The 16,294-nt window shown below is 42.2% G+C and overlaps 1 protein-coding gene across 3 annotated transcripts in view; it reads left to right on the top strand.

Annotated features, from left to right (window-relative positions):
• Nucleotides 1–12,239, top strand: part of PACRG (PARK2 coregulated) — a 497,709-nt gene extending 485,470 nt beyond the window's left edge. For all 3 annotated transcript variants that reach the window (XM_019549985.1, XM_019549986.1, XM_019549984.1), the window contains one exon: nucleotides 11,755–12,239. In XM_019549985.1, coding sequence (XP_019405530.1) covers nucleotides 11,755–11,915 — 161 coding nt within the window. In that variant the 3' untranslated portion in view covers nucleotides 11,916–12,239. The remainder of the gene's footprint in view (nucleotides 1–11,754) is intronic.
• Nucleotides 12,240–16,294: the final 4,055 nt, after the last annotated feature.

The raw sequence follows: 16,294 nt of genomic DNA, 5'->3' as shown, positions 1-16,294 counted from the left end.
CATTAATGAAAATGTAGACACATTCACCCATAGCTGCATGCACAGACATTTGAGTGCTTAGGTCTGGAACAATGGAGAGCTTGAAGTGCTAACTAGGCAGCCGGGATGGGGTGGGGAAGGTGGCGGGGAGGGGTGGAGGGGAAGCTTGTGCAAATATCACAAGGTGCTCTGCAAGCTCTCCTAACACTGGCAAAAGATGGCAGCAGTACATAGGACAGCCCTGATTGACAGACTCAGACCAGTGTGGGAATTGTGAAGGGGGGGTGTTCTGTTCCCTGCTGGTGCAGAAAGCTAAGTACAGACATTCAAAAAGCCAGAGCCTGAATTGATTCAATCTTTACTGGTTAGTCTAACCTGCATAGTTTAAACCAGCAAACAAGTGAATAGACATTCACTTTTCATTCCACAAATGTACCCACATGCCTGAAATGGCTCAGGCCAGAAGCTTGGGACACTAAAGCAAGCCCTCTCTTCCCTTCTTCAGTGGCTGAGGGAAGCTGAGCTGATGGGGGAGGCATGGTCAGGCCCCAGCAGGCCTGAAGATGATTGCGGAGATGTTTAACCCCCCATCCTGGCCTGCAGGGACCCCAGCCAGGGTATGCCTGGAGAAAGAGAGGGAAGCAGCTCTTGCCAGACTTTGTGGGGGAGGAAGTAGTGTGGCCAAAACCTGCCCCCCCAGAGGACCCCAGCCAGGGTCTGCCTGGCCAAGGTGAAGCAGCCCCTGTTAGGGTCACTCCCCTCCCCATCAAAGGTCGGGGCATGGCCAGACACTGGCTGGCATGGCTCCCTGAGATGATGTGGGCAGGGAGGGGGTTTATTCCCACCACCATCCCCTCCCCTCCCAGGGACCCCAGCTGGGCCCAGTCTGCCAGCCCTTGCCACCGCCTCTGCCATTCACCCCTGGCCAGGCAGGCCCCAGCTGAACTCCCCTGAGGGGTAAACAAAGGGAGAAGGGAATAAACCCCCTCCCTGCCCCCTTCACCTCAGGGGGTCATGCCTGCTGCTGTCTGGCCATGCTCCCACCCATGTTGCTGGAACAGCAAAAGGGAAAGGGCCCGAACAAGGGCAGCAGCCCCTGTCATGGTGTCCCAGGAAGTGTAAGCCTCTTGCTGGTGGGGGCGCTGTGCTGTATGCAGAGTGGGACAGGCAGTGCTGCTGCAGCCTGTGCAGGGCAAGCAGCAACAGCAGGGTTCAGAAGGCTGGCTACCGGGGCTAAGCTGAATTTTGGAGTGGCCATAGCCCTCCAAGTTACCCCTAGCACCACCACCACTTGCCCTGCTCAGGCTGAAGCAGCTCTGCCCACCTCGCTGCCACCAACAGCACAGTCCCACCAGTGGGAAGAGGCTTGCACTCCCCAGAGCACCATGACGGGCAGCTGCTGCCCCGTCAGGGTCCCTCCCACCTCACTACTCCAGGGGCAGAGGTATGGCCAGACGCCAGCCAGCATGGCCTCCTGTGGTGAAGGGAGCAGGGAGTGGGTGTATTCCCCCAGGGGGACCCCAGCCAGGATCTGTCTGCCTGGGGGTTAGTGGCAGAGGTAGCAGCTTGGACTAGCAGAACCCGGCTGGGGTCCCCCAAGGGAAGAGAGGACAGAGGTGGAAATAAACCCCCTTCCTGCCCTCTTTGCCTTAGGGGGCCATGCCAGCCAATGTCTGGCCATGCCCCCATGCTTGAAGCAGCAAGTGGGGAGGGACCCTGACAGAGGGTGTTCCCCCCTGGCCAGGCAGATACCAGCTGGGGTCCCCCCGGGGGAGGGGGAAAAGAGGGGAGGAAGGGATTTTATTCCTCCAGAGCAGCCAGAGCAGGAGCAGTGATGTGGCCAGATGCTGGCCCAGCATGGCCCCCTGAGGTGAAGGGGACAGGGAGGGGGTTTATTCCTCCCTCCCTTCAGGAACCCAGCCAGGATCTGCCTGGATAGGGCGCAGCAGCCTCTGTCAGGGTCCCTCCCCTCTCACTGCTCAAAGCATGGGGGTGTGGCCAGATGCCTACCTGGCATGACCCCCAAAGGCAAAGGGAGCAGGGAGGGGGTTTATTCAGGAGAACTGAATGTCTGTATGAAGTCCTAATTTCTGTTTGAGTTTCTTTAAGTGCCAGTAAAAAGAGAATAAATAGAAAACTTAGGCACCCTCTTTTTTTGTCACTCTAGATCAGAATACAGGTCAGGTAGTAATTCTTATATTCCATATAGTTGACTTATTTTCCATATGGAGATGTTACAATGACAATACTGGGCCCATTCCTGCAGTCAGAGTTCTGACTGTAATCAAAAGAGCTTTTGAGTATGCAAGTTATACAAAATGGGGCCCATAAAAATGAATCATTTTTAAAATGTCTTTTTAAAAATTGAATTAAAACATATTCCATTAGAGATCTAGCCCCTGTAAAGGCTTAGGGCCCTGCTCGCCTCAGCAGTTTGCCTGAACGAGTGAAGGCTTTCTTACAGGAGAAAAAAGAGGGATTGTTAGGCATCTTGATTTTAAGTATTAATGAACTTATTATTAAAACCGATTCCTGTGTTATCATGTTTTATATAAATATAAATTATCCTTAAAATATTTTTGGACTTTCTGCTTTGCCACTTTACATTAGTGTGTGAAATAAATAATGGTTATTCTATGTATTTATTCATTGTTTGCATTAATTCCCCACTAAATAAGCTAGAATTGGGAAAGAAGTTAGCATTGCATAACATGCAAAGATATTTTCAGGTCATAGTTAGGAAATCCACTCTATTTTGCTCATATAAACAGTTTTCAGCTTGCAATCAACAAATAATTTGTACAAGCTCATATATATCCCAAATAATTGGGAAAACAACTGATCTGTACAAGTGGTGCAACCCCTTTTTGCACTTTAAACATGATTTGTGACCTAATTTATTATTATGCAACAGTAAACAGTGCATCAAGGCCACTGAGGTTTCTCCTTCATGTTCCTGTCCCCTGTTGTGCATGCCTGTTTATCTAAGATTATTTAACACTGCTTTGTCTGATATTGATCACTAGTCCAAACATGGGCAGACTTCAAAGTTGAAGTAATTAGAGCTATGTAAGTACTTACAAAGATAAATAATTTAATAAATATCTTTTTTCACCCCATTGGTTGCATATGTTTGCTAGTACCATTTGTCAGAAAAATCTGTGATTTTCTTTTCATTTTAGTGCCTCAGTAAAACAAAAGTCTGGACTTAGAATAGATTGCGTCTGATGTTGCTAATGTTTCTTGGAAATAGAAAACTGATAACAGCTGCTATCTTGGCTCATTTTCAAGACTTTTTTAAGCAGCAATTTACAAGTAGTTAAAACTATTTCCAATAGCCTTGCATCGTTACTAAAAACATCACAAGTCAGTCAAATGTTTCCTTTCCAATCAGATCATTTCTTCCATTCTTTCCCTGGGCTGTAAACAATCAGAACTGTATTTTTAGAAACAATAGGTTTTTAAAAATAAATGTTGATTTATTAAATAAACTAAAATCTAGCTACATGTAGAAGACAACATGAAATATATGTTCTTTATCTGGTTAAAGCAGGCTACCCCTGAAAACAATGAAGACCTTTTAAGGGACCACATTAAAATAGAGAAACTATTAAGTTAATATAGACTCCCCAAATCTCAATTGAACAGAAATGTTTCAGTGATGAATTTCACATATGTTTGCATAGGTGTTTGCAGCCTAAACACCGTACCATTGTAAAACATTATCAACAACTCTGATCTGATGAAAGGTAAAATAAGCAGTAAATTTCTACCTTTGGATACATAACTCTTAGTCATGGTGAAATCAGTGGAAGTTGTGTGAATTTTCAAGGGTAAGATTTGGCCTGGTAGGCCTATTAGTTAAATAAATAATACTAAAATGATTAAAGATATTTTGAAAAGGTCAAGTAAAACAATACTTTTTTTTATAACAAAATGCAACCTGTGTCCTTTCCAGGGTCTCCTTCTGAGTAATAATAAAGAATGTATACTTTTTAACTTTCCAGGTACATTACGCTTGTTATTTGGATCTATGCAGTAGCTTCCAAAGTCAGTTTATGCAATCAAGGTTTAAGTCTGTCTGTCAGTGGAATTGTTTATTTTGGTCTTGCATTAATTTAGAAAAAACATCTTGATATGAGATTCCTAAGACATGTGAAGAGATCTATATATACAGCTACACAAAGGTCCTTTAAAGCAAGCAAAGCCACAAGCCACCTAGTTTCAACTCAGCCCTCTTCATTGCATTTGAAGTGGAAGTGACAAGAGGCACCAAGTATGTCTACATGGCACAGTGCAGTACTGTGTAGAAATACCCAAGCTAGCTCTGAATGAGCCATTTTGCCTACTAGAAGCAGTATTGCCCCATTAGTGCAGCATTTGAGCCTGTGTCTCATATATCTAGCATCTCAGCAATGCTAATTAGCTAAGGGACAGTGCTACAGTAACGCAGTCATACTGCTTCTTGTACCCCAGCCAGTTCATTTAGGGCCAGTATGGGGATCTCTGCAAACACCCACATTCTGCAGTCCTGTCCCCACCACCCACCACCCTCCACCCAGCAAGTGGTGAAGAAAAGTAAATTAGTGGCAAAATGCTGCAAAAGGTATTTGATGTGAGAAGTGTGATTCAGATCATTAGTCAGACACTGATTATCTTAGATATTAGAATAATTTGTATTACCAGTTAAAATTATTTTAATCTGGTCTGAATTAGTCTGTAAACTCTTCAGGGCAGGCAGCTCTCTTCTGTTTGTGCTTGAACAGTGCCAAGCACAGCAAGACCCAAATCTCAAATGGGATTTCTAATTCTCTTTTTCCCTTCGCTTCATTAATAATAATGATATAAACTGTAATGTTTTGAAAAATAATTGATCTTTTAGGAACTATGGCTCAGATATGCCAAGGCATTTAGTGTCAAGTGTCAATGGAACAATTAGATGTCTAAGACTTTGAGAGAATCTTAGTCTACATTAGGGGCAGGCAAAATACGGCCCACGGGGCCAGATCCGGCCTGCCAGGCACTTTCATCCAGCCTGCAGCACCCACTGACAAATTGTATTCCACCAGTCCTTCCGCCCATAAGGGTGGGAGCAAGGCGCCTACACCCACCTCCAACATACCCTATTATGCCTCACTCCCACCCTCATGGACAGAAGGCCCAGCCCCATCAGCACCAAGCAGAGCTGCTGCTGCAGGCTTTCCTGGCATCCCACTTCCTTTGGGCAGAAGGTAGGGAAGTGGGGGATGGTGAGGGAGACCTGCTGGGCAGGAGCATGTAGTGTGGGGCTGGGGCTGGTGGTAGCGTGGAACCCACACCCAGGTCGGTGGCGCTTGGCTGGGCAGGGTATGGGTGTGAGGGAGGGTGGGAGGTGTGGGGACCCCTCCAACTGCACCCTCATGGTGCACAGCCCTGGCAGGCACTGGGGGCAGCAGCAGCAGCAGGTGGGGGTGCTTGGGGCACTGCTGCCTGGCTCTGGCCAGCACTGTGCATCACAGTGGGAAGCACAGCCTCCTGCCAGGCCATCTGTATTTCTGGAGCTTCTTGCACTGGCATGGTGCAGATGGGACTCCCCAGGCACTAAAGCTGCAGCAGCTCCAGCACCTGAGGCTTCCTGCCCATTCTGCACACATGTGGGGAGTGCCGGCAATAGAGACTGCCCAGCAGGGGGCTGCACTCCTCATGATATGCAGTGCTGGCCAGAGCTGGGTACCAGAAACCCAAGTACCCCACCTGCTGTTGTGCCATGGGGGGAGCGTGGGATTGGTCCCTCACACCCCACAAATGCCACACACCCACACCACAGTGTTGCCTGCATTGACTGAAGGAGAGAATAGTGTGTTCCAGAAACCAGTGTGTCACACACCCACGCCCCACAAATGCCACATAACTCTCCCAGCATACCCTACACCCCCCATACAGCCACATCCCCTCACACACCCCCAGACCTCCTCACACCCACCATACACACACCCCACACTCCACCATACACACACATACCACCATACACATTCCCACACCCCCCACACACACCTCCCACATACCACTATACATGCATACATACACATACACACACCGTCCCACCATACACACACACTCCACCATACATAAACACACACACCCCAGCAAACACACACACACCCCCCAACCACACTCCCCCACAATATAAAAGACTAAGAATTTATTTTTTAGTTATTATGCAATCCCCTCTATATACAGTACACAAATCATTACAAAATATTTTTTGTAATAAAATTAAAATATGTTATAGTAGGTGTTTGACTTTTAGTGTATGATTTGGTTTTTTCTGTTTCTAAGATGGCAACCTCCCCACCCCCAAAGGAGTATTTCTGGGGGGCAAGGGGACAGGCTTCCAGTAGCAAAGGTCAAGTGTTAGGGATGGGACTTCTGGTCCCAAGATAGTGACTGGGGGCAGGGCAACTGTCAAGTGGCCCTTGAAAGCTATTCAAACCTTGTTAAGTGGCCCTGCACCTGAAATAATTGCCCACGCCGATATACATGGTTGTAGAGGACATGGGGTGGGATATATAGCTTTTCACTTGTCATTTTGTCACCTAAATCTGGCCTGGCTAGTTGGGACTAAAAACTGTAGCCTAAAGATGAGAGTTCCTGAATGAATGGAAAAAGTAGTGTCTATCCATTAGGTTCTGCCAGGGCTACATGAACTTGAAGACCAAACAAGCTTCTCATTACTAACTTTGGTCATCCCAGAACAGATAACTTTGAGAAAAAGTGACATGAGCTATGTGAAGAAGTTTATACTTCTTGTCCTTCACTTGCCTCTCATATCAGCAAGCTGGCTTCCTTAATAATTATTGCATTCACTTTTAAAAATAAATACTTAAAAGAAGTAAAAATTTATAGGAAGTTTAGCTCAGAATGGTGACTTTGTCAATGAGTTACCTGAGTCCTATTATGTGTATATGTCATTATATCTAACATCAACCTTCAGCTTGTTCCTGTTTCTGCTGTCCAGGATGGAATTAATCCTGAGTATTGCCCAAAAATATTTTATAATATTATATGTTGGCTGACCTTGGATAATATTCCTTAATGTTATATTTTCTTTTGTGATCAGCTTTCCGGTAAAAATATGATTTCATAATCAGCAGCTCATTTGCAATACCTTCATTTGTTAGTAAGAGTATAACTGTTATTCAATGAAGTGTTTATTGTGTTGGGATTATTGTAATATTTTTAAGGGCTGATATAGTTAGCTGGTTTGACCCTGAAGAACTTCATTAACCACTTTAAGAAAATGTTCATTATAGTTCACAAATAGTATTTTTATTGTCTAGAATAAGGAAATCAAAAAAGTGTGACTTCTTACTGACCTCTTCCTGTGTTTCAGTTTCCCAGGATCTAAAAATGTGAGCATGACACTGCTATAACAAAGTGCTTTGGATTATAGATGAAAAGCCATTATCTAAGACCTATATATTCCTAATTACTAGTAATTTAAAATGGCTGCTGGGGCCAGCATGTCCCAAAAATATATATATATTTGGGAGTGAGGGGGCTGGAGGTGCTTAGCATTTAAATTGTTGGCTGGCCATTGATCCCAGTTTTACATTTTTGTTATTAAAAAAATGTTTAAACAGTGGGTCAAGGGCTTTCTTCAAAGTCACTTCAGATATCTCTTTGAATCTCATTCTTTATAAAAAAGACCTGAGCCAACTTGAAGTATTTAAAATGTTGCATAGTTCTATTATGTCAAATGTTATGACTTTTCTGCCTGTACATTTGTACAGCCATTCCAGTTTAATCCATGTCATACCTGAAGTAGGAGCCTGGAGAAAGGCATAATCAAGGGCACACTTTAGTTACTACCACTGATTCAAGACCTGCTCCATCTCAAAGAGAAATCCAGTGAGCTGAAGTCCAGTGTACCTAGTACACTCTGAGATTATTAAAAAAAACTATCTTACAAGCTGGCTTGCCACAAGTTATAATGACTGCCCTCATTTACTAAATGTTAACACTTAAAGAAAAAAATTGCTTACGCTTCTTTAAAAGGTTGTGATTGTAATATTAGCACATGAAAAAGTAGCTCTGTGGAACTTTAAAATGGACTGAAATGGAAAACAGATTATACTAAAATCTCTTCAATATCCTGAGTCATGAACAGAAACATATCTGGACTCAAATCACAAGAAAATGTAGATCCTTCTTCATGCCCCTGCCAAGACCTGAGTTCAGGCCCTCAGATTTCTGTTTCCTCTGCTACAGTAGGTGGCATCACTAACACTTACAGCAGGGTAAAGAATGCCACTCCTACACATGTGCTCATGATTTCATCAGCTAAAGCAGGTTTTGACAGGCAAACAGCCTCTTAGTTCACTTTTAAATAGCATAAAAACTTTTATGAAGCATTTAGGAGGCAGAGAACTAACTTTTTCACCCAGGAAAGGAATGTAAAATATTATCCCAATTCCATTCCTCTAGATCTGAAATCCTAGTAATGCTTCCATAAATTTGTTCTATTATACAGTAATACCATTTGCCTTGAGAACAAGAGTCCTTGGTGCATGCTGAATCTGTCAGATATTTCACTTTGAGAACATGAGCAAGCAAATGTGCTTTCTAACATTTTTTAAGTTGACAATTCTCCCTTACAAAGGACAGTGTCATAAAGAACTGGAATCACATCCGTGTTCACACATTGCACATGCATTTTTGTGGCTGACAGTTTGCTTCACAGACAAACTAACATGGAAATAAAATTAAAACAGACACAGGCAGGCTGACACCACCACTCTTCAACTGCATTTTCCCCTCAAACTTTCATCCTTATTATGACTAGATAGTCAACCTTAGGTGTGCTGAGGAAATCAATCTGACTTATCCATCTTGTGCTGGTAAATGCTGGGGTAGCTACTCTCCTAGTGGGTTAATCATTACCTTATTCTTCTGAAAGATTTGCTAATTCTTATAACTGTGGACGGTAGCTACTGTGGTACTTAGCAGGTGTTTTCAGTGTAGGGATAACCTTTCCAGTTTTGGACAGCTGTAACCAAGGTCATAAAATTAGGGTGGAACATGACTGTCTTGAGGATATGGACCTTGTACATCGTGCACACAGCCTGTCAAAATATTTTTTGTAATGATAGTCTGCACATCACTTAAGTTATCCTTTGCATACTATGTCCCTAATCATTGCCTGACCCTCTCGGGTATCTTTTAATCAAGCCTCCAAGCTGTCATTCCTCACAGCAATTATTTTACAATTCTTGTTCAAGTATTAAAAGCATCTAAAAATTCTTCTGGAACATATGTCCTGCCACCACCAAAACTACAGAGGATATTCACCCTCTGTAGACTGAACTCCAACCTCCCAGTTTGTAATATATCACTGTTATTTCACAAGTGTAGAATTTTTGAGGGATTTTTTAAAGAGCTATGAAAGCTTTTTCATCTTATTAACAGAGCATGAGTGTGGGCTTAAAAATGACAGATCAAAGATTTTAGCAAAAGCTTTGAAAATGAGTAATTCATTTACTTACCTGCCAAGACCTAAGTTCAGAGTTCAGGGCTTTCACTTCTGCACTGGTGAAATTAGAAGCGTTTGAATGCTGTCAGGAGTGTTGGCTTTACAATGCCACAGTGAGTATCAAGTGTTGTTTTTTTAAGGTAAAAAAAGCATGGTTAATGAAAATGTAATTCATTTTTAATGCTGTTCTTTCTTTCAACTGCTGATTGACAAGCTGTTTTGTGTAAATACTGTCCTGTTTAATATCAGCTTGCTGTCTTGTGTGTGATGTGATAATCAATTATTTCTGACATTATAGGCATTTCCACAATAAATTTTGATGTCACAGACATTGGACCCTAAAATCTTTCAAAGTAACTGGATATTTACATGTGTCCATTTACACTTGGGGGGTGCACATGTGTATCTGTGTGTGTATCCATGTATAAAAGTAGTTTCAAAAGGAAGATATCAGAACAAACTAATGCCTTTCAACTGAGTATCCCCATCATTAACTACTATATGTTTATACACCGTATTTTGCAAATAGAAAATAAACAATGCATAAAAACATATCAGGGTATTGAAAACTGCCATGTATTTAACTGAGCATGTAAGAAGTTATTTCACAGAAAAAAATTCAGTGAAAGGATAATTTTTACACCAGCATTCACTTGATGTTTTGCATATGAGCAAGGTTGCAAAACTTATACCAGTTTCTCTCTGTAAGAGGTGCAGATAGCTACACCCCAGATTGTTTAAGCCTTTTCTTTATGGCAAGGTATTTAGTAGAACTTGCAGATTTGTTGGAATCTGACAGGCCATGCCACAAGTGCTTCTTTGGCCTCAAACCTGCAATACTTCAGGCTGTCAACGGTGCACCTTAGCACCCACACCATCCCAGATCCTATTTAGGCCCTGACTTAGTAAAGCATTTAAGCATGGGTTTAACTTTGCACATGTACGTATTCTGCTGAGTACAACCTGCCATGCAGTAAACTGTGATGTGCCAATCCCAACCTATATTCCCAACCTGAAAGGAACCACCATCACTAGCAATGAGAATTTGGTTTGGCCTCTTTGACAGTTGTACCTTTGGCCTGTCTGCTAAATCCATCAGCAAATAGCCACACGATGTTATTAGGGGTGCTACCTTTATGACGTGGGCATTTATCCACCACTAGCTGGACTAAGGTCACCAAGTAATTTTAGGTAGGCCACCAGACAAGCATCTGATTGTAACCACTCCCAGGCATTACATATCCTGGCTACAATAGAGCCCATAGGGTCCTTGCCAAACCGCTTTGGAGATATTTTTTGAAGCATGTTCATGCTTGTTTTTGTATCTGTGGAGATTTCAGATTACTGTTTTGAAGCAACTGCAGAACATTTCTCCACTTAAACCTTGTGAAACCACCACAAGCAAGGATTATCTGGCACTCTGTTACACTTTTTAAGTTGCCACAAAGATACGTGTGCTGGGATTCTTACGTTAATAAGTTACATTAACAACTATGCCATATCTGTTCAAATGCTTGTTACTAGCCAGTCTCCAACCTGCTCCATACTAAAGAAGGCTGCAACAAATATTATTCCATCTAAGGACTAGAATAATTTGTCCTTTTGACATTGACTTAATTTAACACATTTTTCAGGAAGCAGAAATTGAGTGAGTGCCATGTAATGCTCCAAATGTCTCATTTAGGCCAAGTGACACTCTCCCTCTTTGAGCTCCACTATCTGAAACACTGTAGGCATGTGGATCTGTTGTCTAGCATGGAACAATCCCAAAACATTATCCATTAAGGATTTCATACCACAATAGGCCTAGCTTAAATCACATTTCATAGATAAGCATTTATAAGTATGGCAGTAGAATTTTATCCTAAATAAGCAATGCTATGAAATGAAGCAAAAATAGTCTTAAGATAGTCCTGACTATCTATATGACACTGTCCACAGATGAAGCCTCTGCATGTTAATAAAATATGTTTTCTGTTATATTTAAATCTGGATTTGTAGATAGACAGTAATGGCTACATTAAAAATATCTTTAAGACATGTTGCTAATTTCAAGTGGAAGCAGGAGCAGGTGTCAGAGATATCTAAGAGTTTTTTTATTCAAATCTTTCAATTTTGTATGTCACTGGATAAAAATTGAAGTGAAGTCCCTGTTATTGACAAGCAATTCTATTTAGCTGTAATTTCACTGCTGTTGTGTCCTGTTTTCAGAAAGTTACAAGGAAAACTCTGACATAACTTTTGCATTTGTTTTTATTATCCAGTTAATTCAGGAGATGGTATTGACTACAGTCAGCACAAGCGTGAAAACATTGGAGATCTGATTCAAGAGACACTGGAAGTCTTTGAACGCTATGGGGGAGAAGATGCCTATATAAACATTAAATACATGGTCCCTACTTATCAATCATGCATATTAAACTAGCAGATAGAACAGTAGCATCGAAAATGATTATTCCATTTGTGTTCTAAAAGGCTATATTCAATTCTGTATAGTATCTTGTTAGTTGTGCTTTTTTTCTCTACAGCTGCTAAAATAGTGGCTTCTGGACCAGTAGATTGTTAGCACTATTGTGAACAAGTCTTTCCAATACATAAATAGTGCCTGTTCCTTGGACTACAATGGTCTACTGTGCTTATTTGTTCTATGAAAGAATTACTTCTTTATAGCTGAGCTGACTGGAACAGGAGTCAGAGTTAAACCTTCAGTTGAGTAGACAATAAAACTATAATTTTCATACGCAGTTCAGCAATTGCAGTTCTGTGTCCGCTTGCCCTGGGGGTGATGTCAGAGGTTGTAACAAGAAGAGTTTATGCTGACTGCTTAATAGGTGTTTGTCATGGAAGAGAAACACCAGTTCAGCAATGCTTCTCTAGCAGCTGTGCAGAATAATGTGCTCTGACATACAATAAAACCGTTGAATGTATATACCAATTACAGTAGGAAATTTTATACAGCCCATTATAAAGCTCTGCCATAAAATTAATTAATGTTTCTTCCACAGTCATGATCTGGGTTTCCAGGTGTTTGCCTTTTTATTGAGCTTGGGTTCCTATTTATGAAAATCTAACATGTGAAAGTAGTGAAAGAAACTCTCTAATTTATCAGCTGGGATATGGCATGTATGCAATGCATCAGTCCCCAAGTGGAGTGTTATATTAGCCAAATGTTGCACAGCTTTTATTTAAATAGACACTGGGCATTTTTTATAACTCTTAAAATCTCTTTTGTGGGTTTTTGTTGTTGTTTATAGTAATCCCCTGGAGGTTTCTAGCTAAATGAGTTGTTCTCTCCCTTGCACACCAACAATAGATTATTAGCATAGCCTTGCATAAAAGTATGGCCATTTGAATTTATTTTGTTGTGATTTTGTAAACCTACGCTTACAACAAGTTACATGAACTTCAGTATTGCTACATCTAAATGTTCAAATATCATGAGTCAGGCTCAAAAAAACACAGGTCATGAGATTTTAAATATTACAGACTTCAGACTCATTTTATTTGTCTTCTGGTTTCTGAGCTTTTAGGGTGTGTCTTGGTCACATTTTCAAGCTTTTGTCTGGAACCAGAAAGGCCAGAAATTTACTTTTTTAATGAAAGCTGAGATTCTTACTTAATCCCATAAATTCAGGGACTTGGGGATGTGAGAAAAAATAATCAAATTTGCAAGACTCTCAATAACATCACAAGTCATTGATGCAGGAACTTAAATAAGAACTGAAAATAAGACTATTCTGGAAAATCAGTTTAGTAAGGTAAGTCAAAGTGTGGGGCTACCACCTTGAATATGTCCCTTTAAGCATGACAGGCAGTATATTTCTGGGCAATTTACACATAACTCAGCATAATTTACAAAGTTACAAGATCAAGGACCAATTAACTTAAAGCACTCGAATAATATTATACCCTTTAAAACACACTGGTGGCTTGTTTTACTATTATAAAGAAATTAAATAGATACATTAAAAAAGGAGAAAACTGTCCTTCACATTTACCAGTTCTGGAGATGTGGTTTCTGATATTACCAGTAACCAATCAATAATTTCTGGGTAATTAAAGTACAACATTTTGTGCCAGATCCTCAGGTGATGTAAGCTGAGCTCAGTTGAGTCATCCAATGCCTCTGGCCATGTATATGGGTGGGCTGGCAGAGATAGGCTATATTCTTAGCAGGCAGGGACAATGATCAGTGATTAATGGACAACTGGAGACAGCTGGGAACAATGAGCTAGCTGAGACCTAGGCAAACCAGTTTGACCCACTCTGTCTGTAGAGGGTTGGGATCCATCTCATTGCTGATAACATTCTGTTGCTGTAGAGAGACAGAAGGTGGTAAGGGAAGGCTTAAAAGATCTTGCCAAGAAGACGATAAGGAGAGCCATATGCAAAGCTTTAAGTAGGAAGGAAAAGTGTTTGTACGTTTACTGCAGAGAGGGTCTGATATCTCTGTAGGACTCAGCAGAATCAAAGAAAATAAACCTGGAGCTGCTTACTTCCTTAAACTCAGATGGATACCAAGGGAGTTATGATGCAATGGTGAGCTTAACTGAGGGTGGGTTGCCCCCCAAAACTTTGTGTTTTCTATTTATCTGTCCCTTGTGTTTTCTTTTGAGTAAAAGCAAGGGTGTATTTAGAAATTCTGTGCAAAAATACGTGCACACTTGCTTAAATCTACTGTATGTCCCTGAAGATTCACGTTGCAAATGGCTGGTGAGTTTCTGAGAAGAGGTGTGTGCTCAACTACGGTAGGCACCTGAGGCATTAAGAATGAGATTTGGAGATGGGCACTTGTAGTATAGCTTTTCTTGGGGAAAGAGCACTAGATAAAAAGATGTATACCTTGACTGTATGAACAGCCTCTGGGCTGAAGGACAGTGCCTTGACTGACTAGGCCTAAAGGTTTCAAATGTGCTGGGGGTTATTGACTGGCTCCCCTGACAGCAATTTGATGAGAGGCCAACAAGGTGCGTATGCCAGATATTGAAAACAAGCATTGCTGTTCCAACATGCTCGGGATAAATGCCAGTTCTATGTTCAAGGAAAGTACTGAAACAGAAAGGGTTCATGGTGCTAGCACTTGAGCTTTAATCCATCATTGGGCTTATTGAACCACGTTTAAGGCCCATCTCCTCAAGTCCTGTGATCCTCTATAACAGTTCCAGCCTTGATTCTGTTAAACAGATATATTTCTGCCTTTCGTGCTTGTAAGCAGCAACCCACCTGTGACCTGTGGAGATCCAAATGTCTGAGCCTGCAAACAGCCTGAAGCAATAACTCTAAGACATAGGCCAAGTACAGACATTACACTTTTACCAGTATAAGTGATCAAAAACTGGTCTATACCCATAACAGAACAGAAGTTCAGCACACAGATTGGTTTTAAAATGGTGGAACCGGGTCTAAGATGTGTGTTGCTCTGCCCCGCCTCCCCACTGCCAAAGGGCAAATGTGTGTTCTGTTCGCTACTGATCTAAACTATGCTGCTTACAGGAAACTGTAGCTTAGATTGATTCCACCTTGGGCTTTTTGAATGTCTGTACCTAGCCGTAAAAACTTCCCTGTGAGGCTTTTTGGTTGCTTGAGTATTCTCCTGCTGGAGCACTCCTTGTATTGGAGAATAATAATAATAATGTATGTGTTGAAATAAATTTGAAACCTGCTATAGCTGAATGTCCCTCTCGGGGATTCCAATTTGCACACTTAGCAAACAAGCCTACAGGTAGTTAATTTTCTTTTTCCCGATCCCCTAGGAGCAAGTTAGGCAGCTGACATACTGTTCAGACTATGCAGTTCTTAAGGATCCTGCTTGCAGCACTGTCTGCACCCTGTACGCTTCAAAAAGAAAACAGAGTTGGTATTTAGAGCATAAAGCAGGGTCAGAGAGCCATGCACTTCCCCATTCTAAACGGAAGTGTCTGATCTCAGTCAGCTCAAACTGTGATCCTTGCAGGTCTACTTAGCCTTCAATTCCTGTTTCTTTTTCTCTCCCTTTATTTGCAACAACAGAAGGCTTCACATATACTAAAGCCCTCAAGTCACAGAAGAATCGGCGCTTTCATGGGAGAGGAACTGTAAACTATTGGAACACTGCTGGCGTGGCTAAGGCAATAAACATTCTTCAGGACCCACCCTTCGTGCTGTAGTTTTCCAAGGGGGCCCATCTGGAACACACACAAACAGGAGAACTCTTGAGGCCTTGCAAGGTTGTGGCCTACCTGACCCTGAACTGTTAGAACAAATAATAAAATCTGTAGAGTGAGAGCTGATCCTGGGAAACTTAGAACAAAACTTTCTTACTGTGTTTCAGAGAAAGCACATAAGTAGGTAAGGATTAAATGTACAGAGGAAATGGGTTCACATGGTCATATGCAAAAGAGCAAAATGTGTGTGCCTCTAATCAGATTATAAACCGCACTGAGCACATCTACATGCACGCTTAAAATGACTGAATAAACAGCGGAATAACTTGCTCTGCAGTATACTACTCCTGGGTGCAGCATCTACATGTGCACCTGGGACAGCAGCAAATTGCACTGGGAAGGAGTAGCTTAGGCTAGGGCTCTGCCCTGCAGGAGCCAGGGGAAGCTCCAAACTCTGGCCACAGCTTCCCCAGGCTGGCAGGGAACATAGGCATTAGCCCCAGGCTCCAGCTGGTGACAACGGTCTAGAGGACAGCCCTGGGCTGGCAGGGGGCACTGGGGATCAGGCCTAGGCTATGGGTGGCTGCATCAGATGGCAGAGGAGCTTGTTGGGCCATGAGTCTCCTGCAGTTGCTGGCTGGGCTGACTGGGTGCAATTTAC

This window comes from Crocodylus porosus, unplaced genomic scaffold (assembly GCF_001723895.1).
Source record: "Crocodylus porosus isolate Cpor-Errol unplaced genomic scaffold, CroPor_comp1, whole genome shotgun sequence".
Taxonomy (NCBI): domain Eukaryota; kingdom Metazoa; phylum Chordata; order Crocodylia; family Crocodylidae; genus Crocodylus; species Crocodylus porosus.
This window is presented reverse-complemented; position numbering and strand designations above follow the sequence as displayed.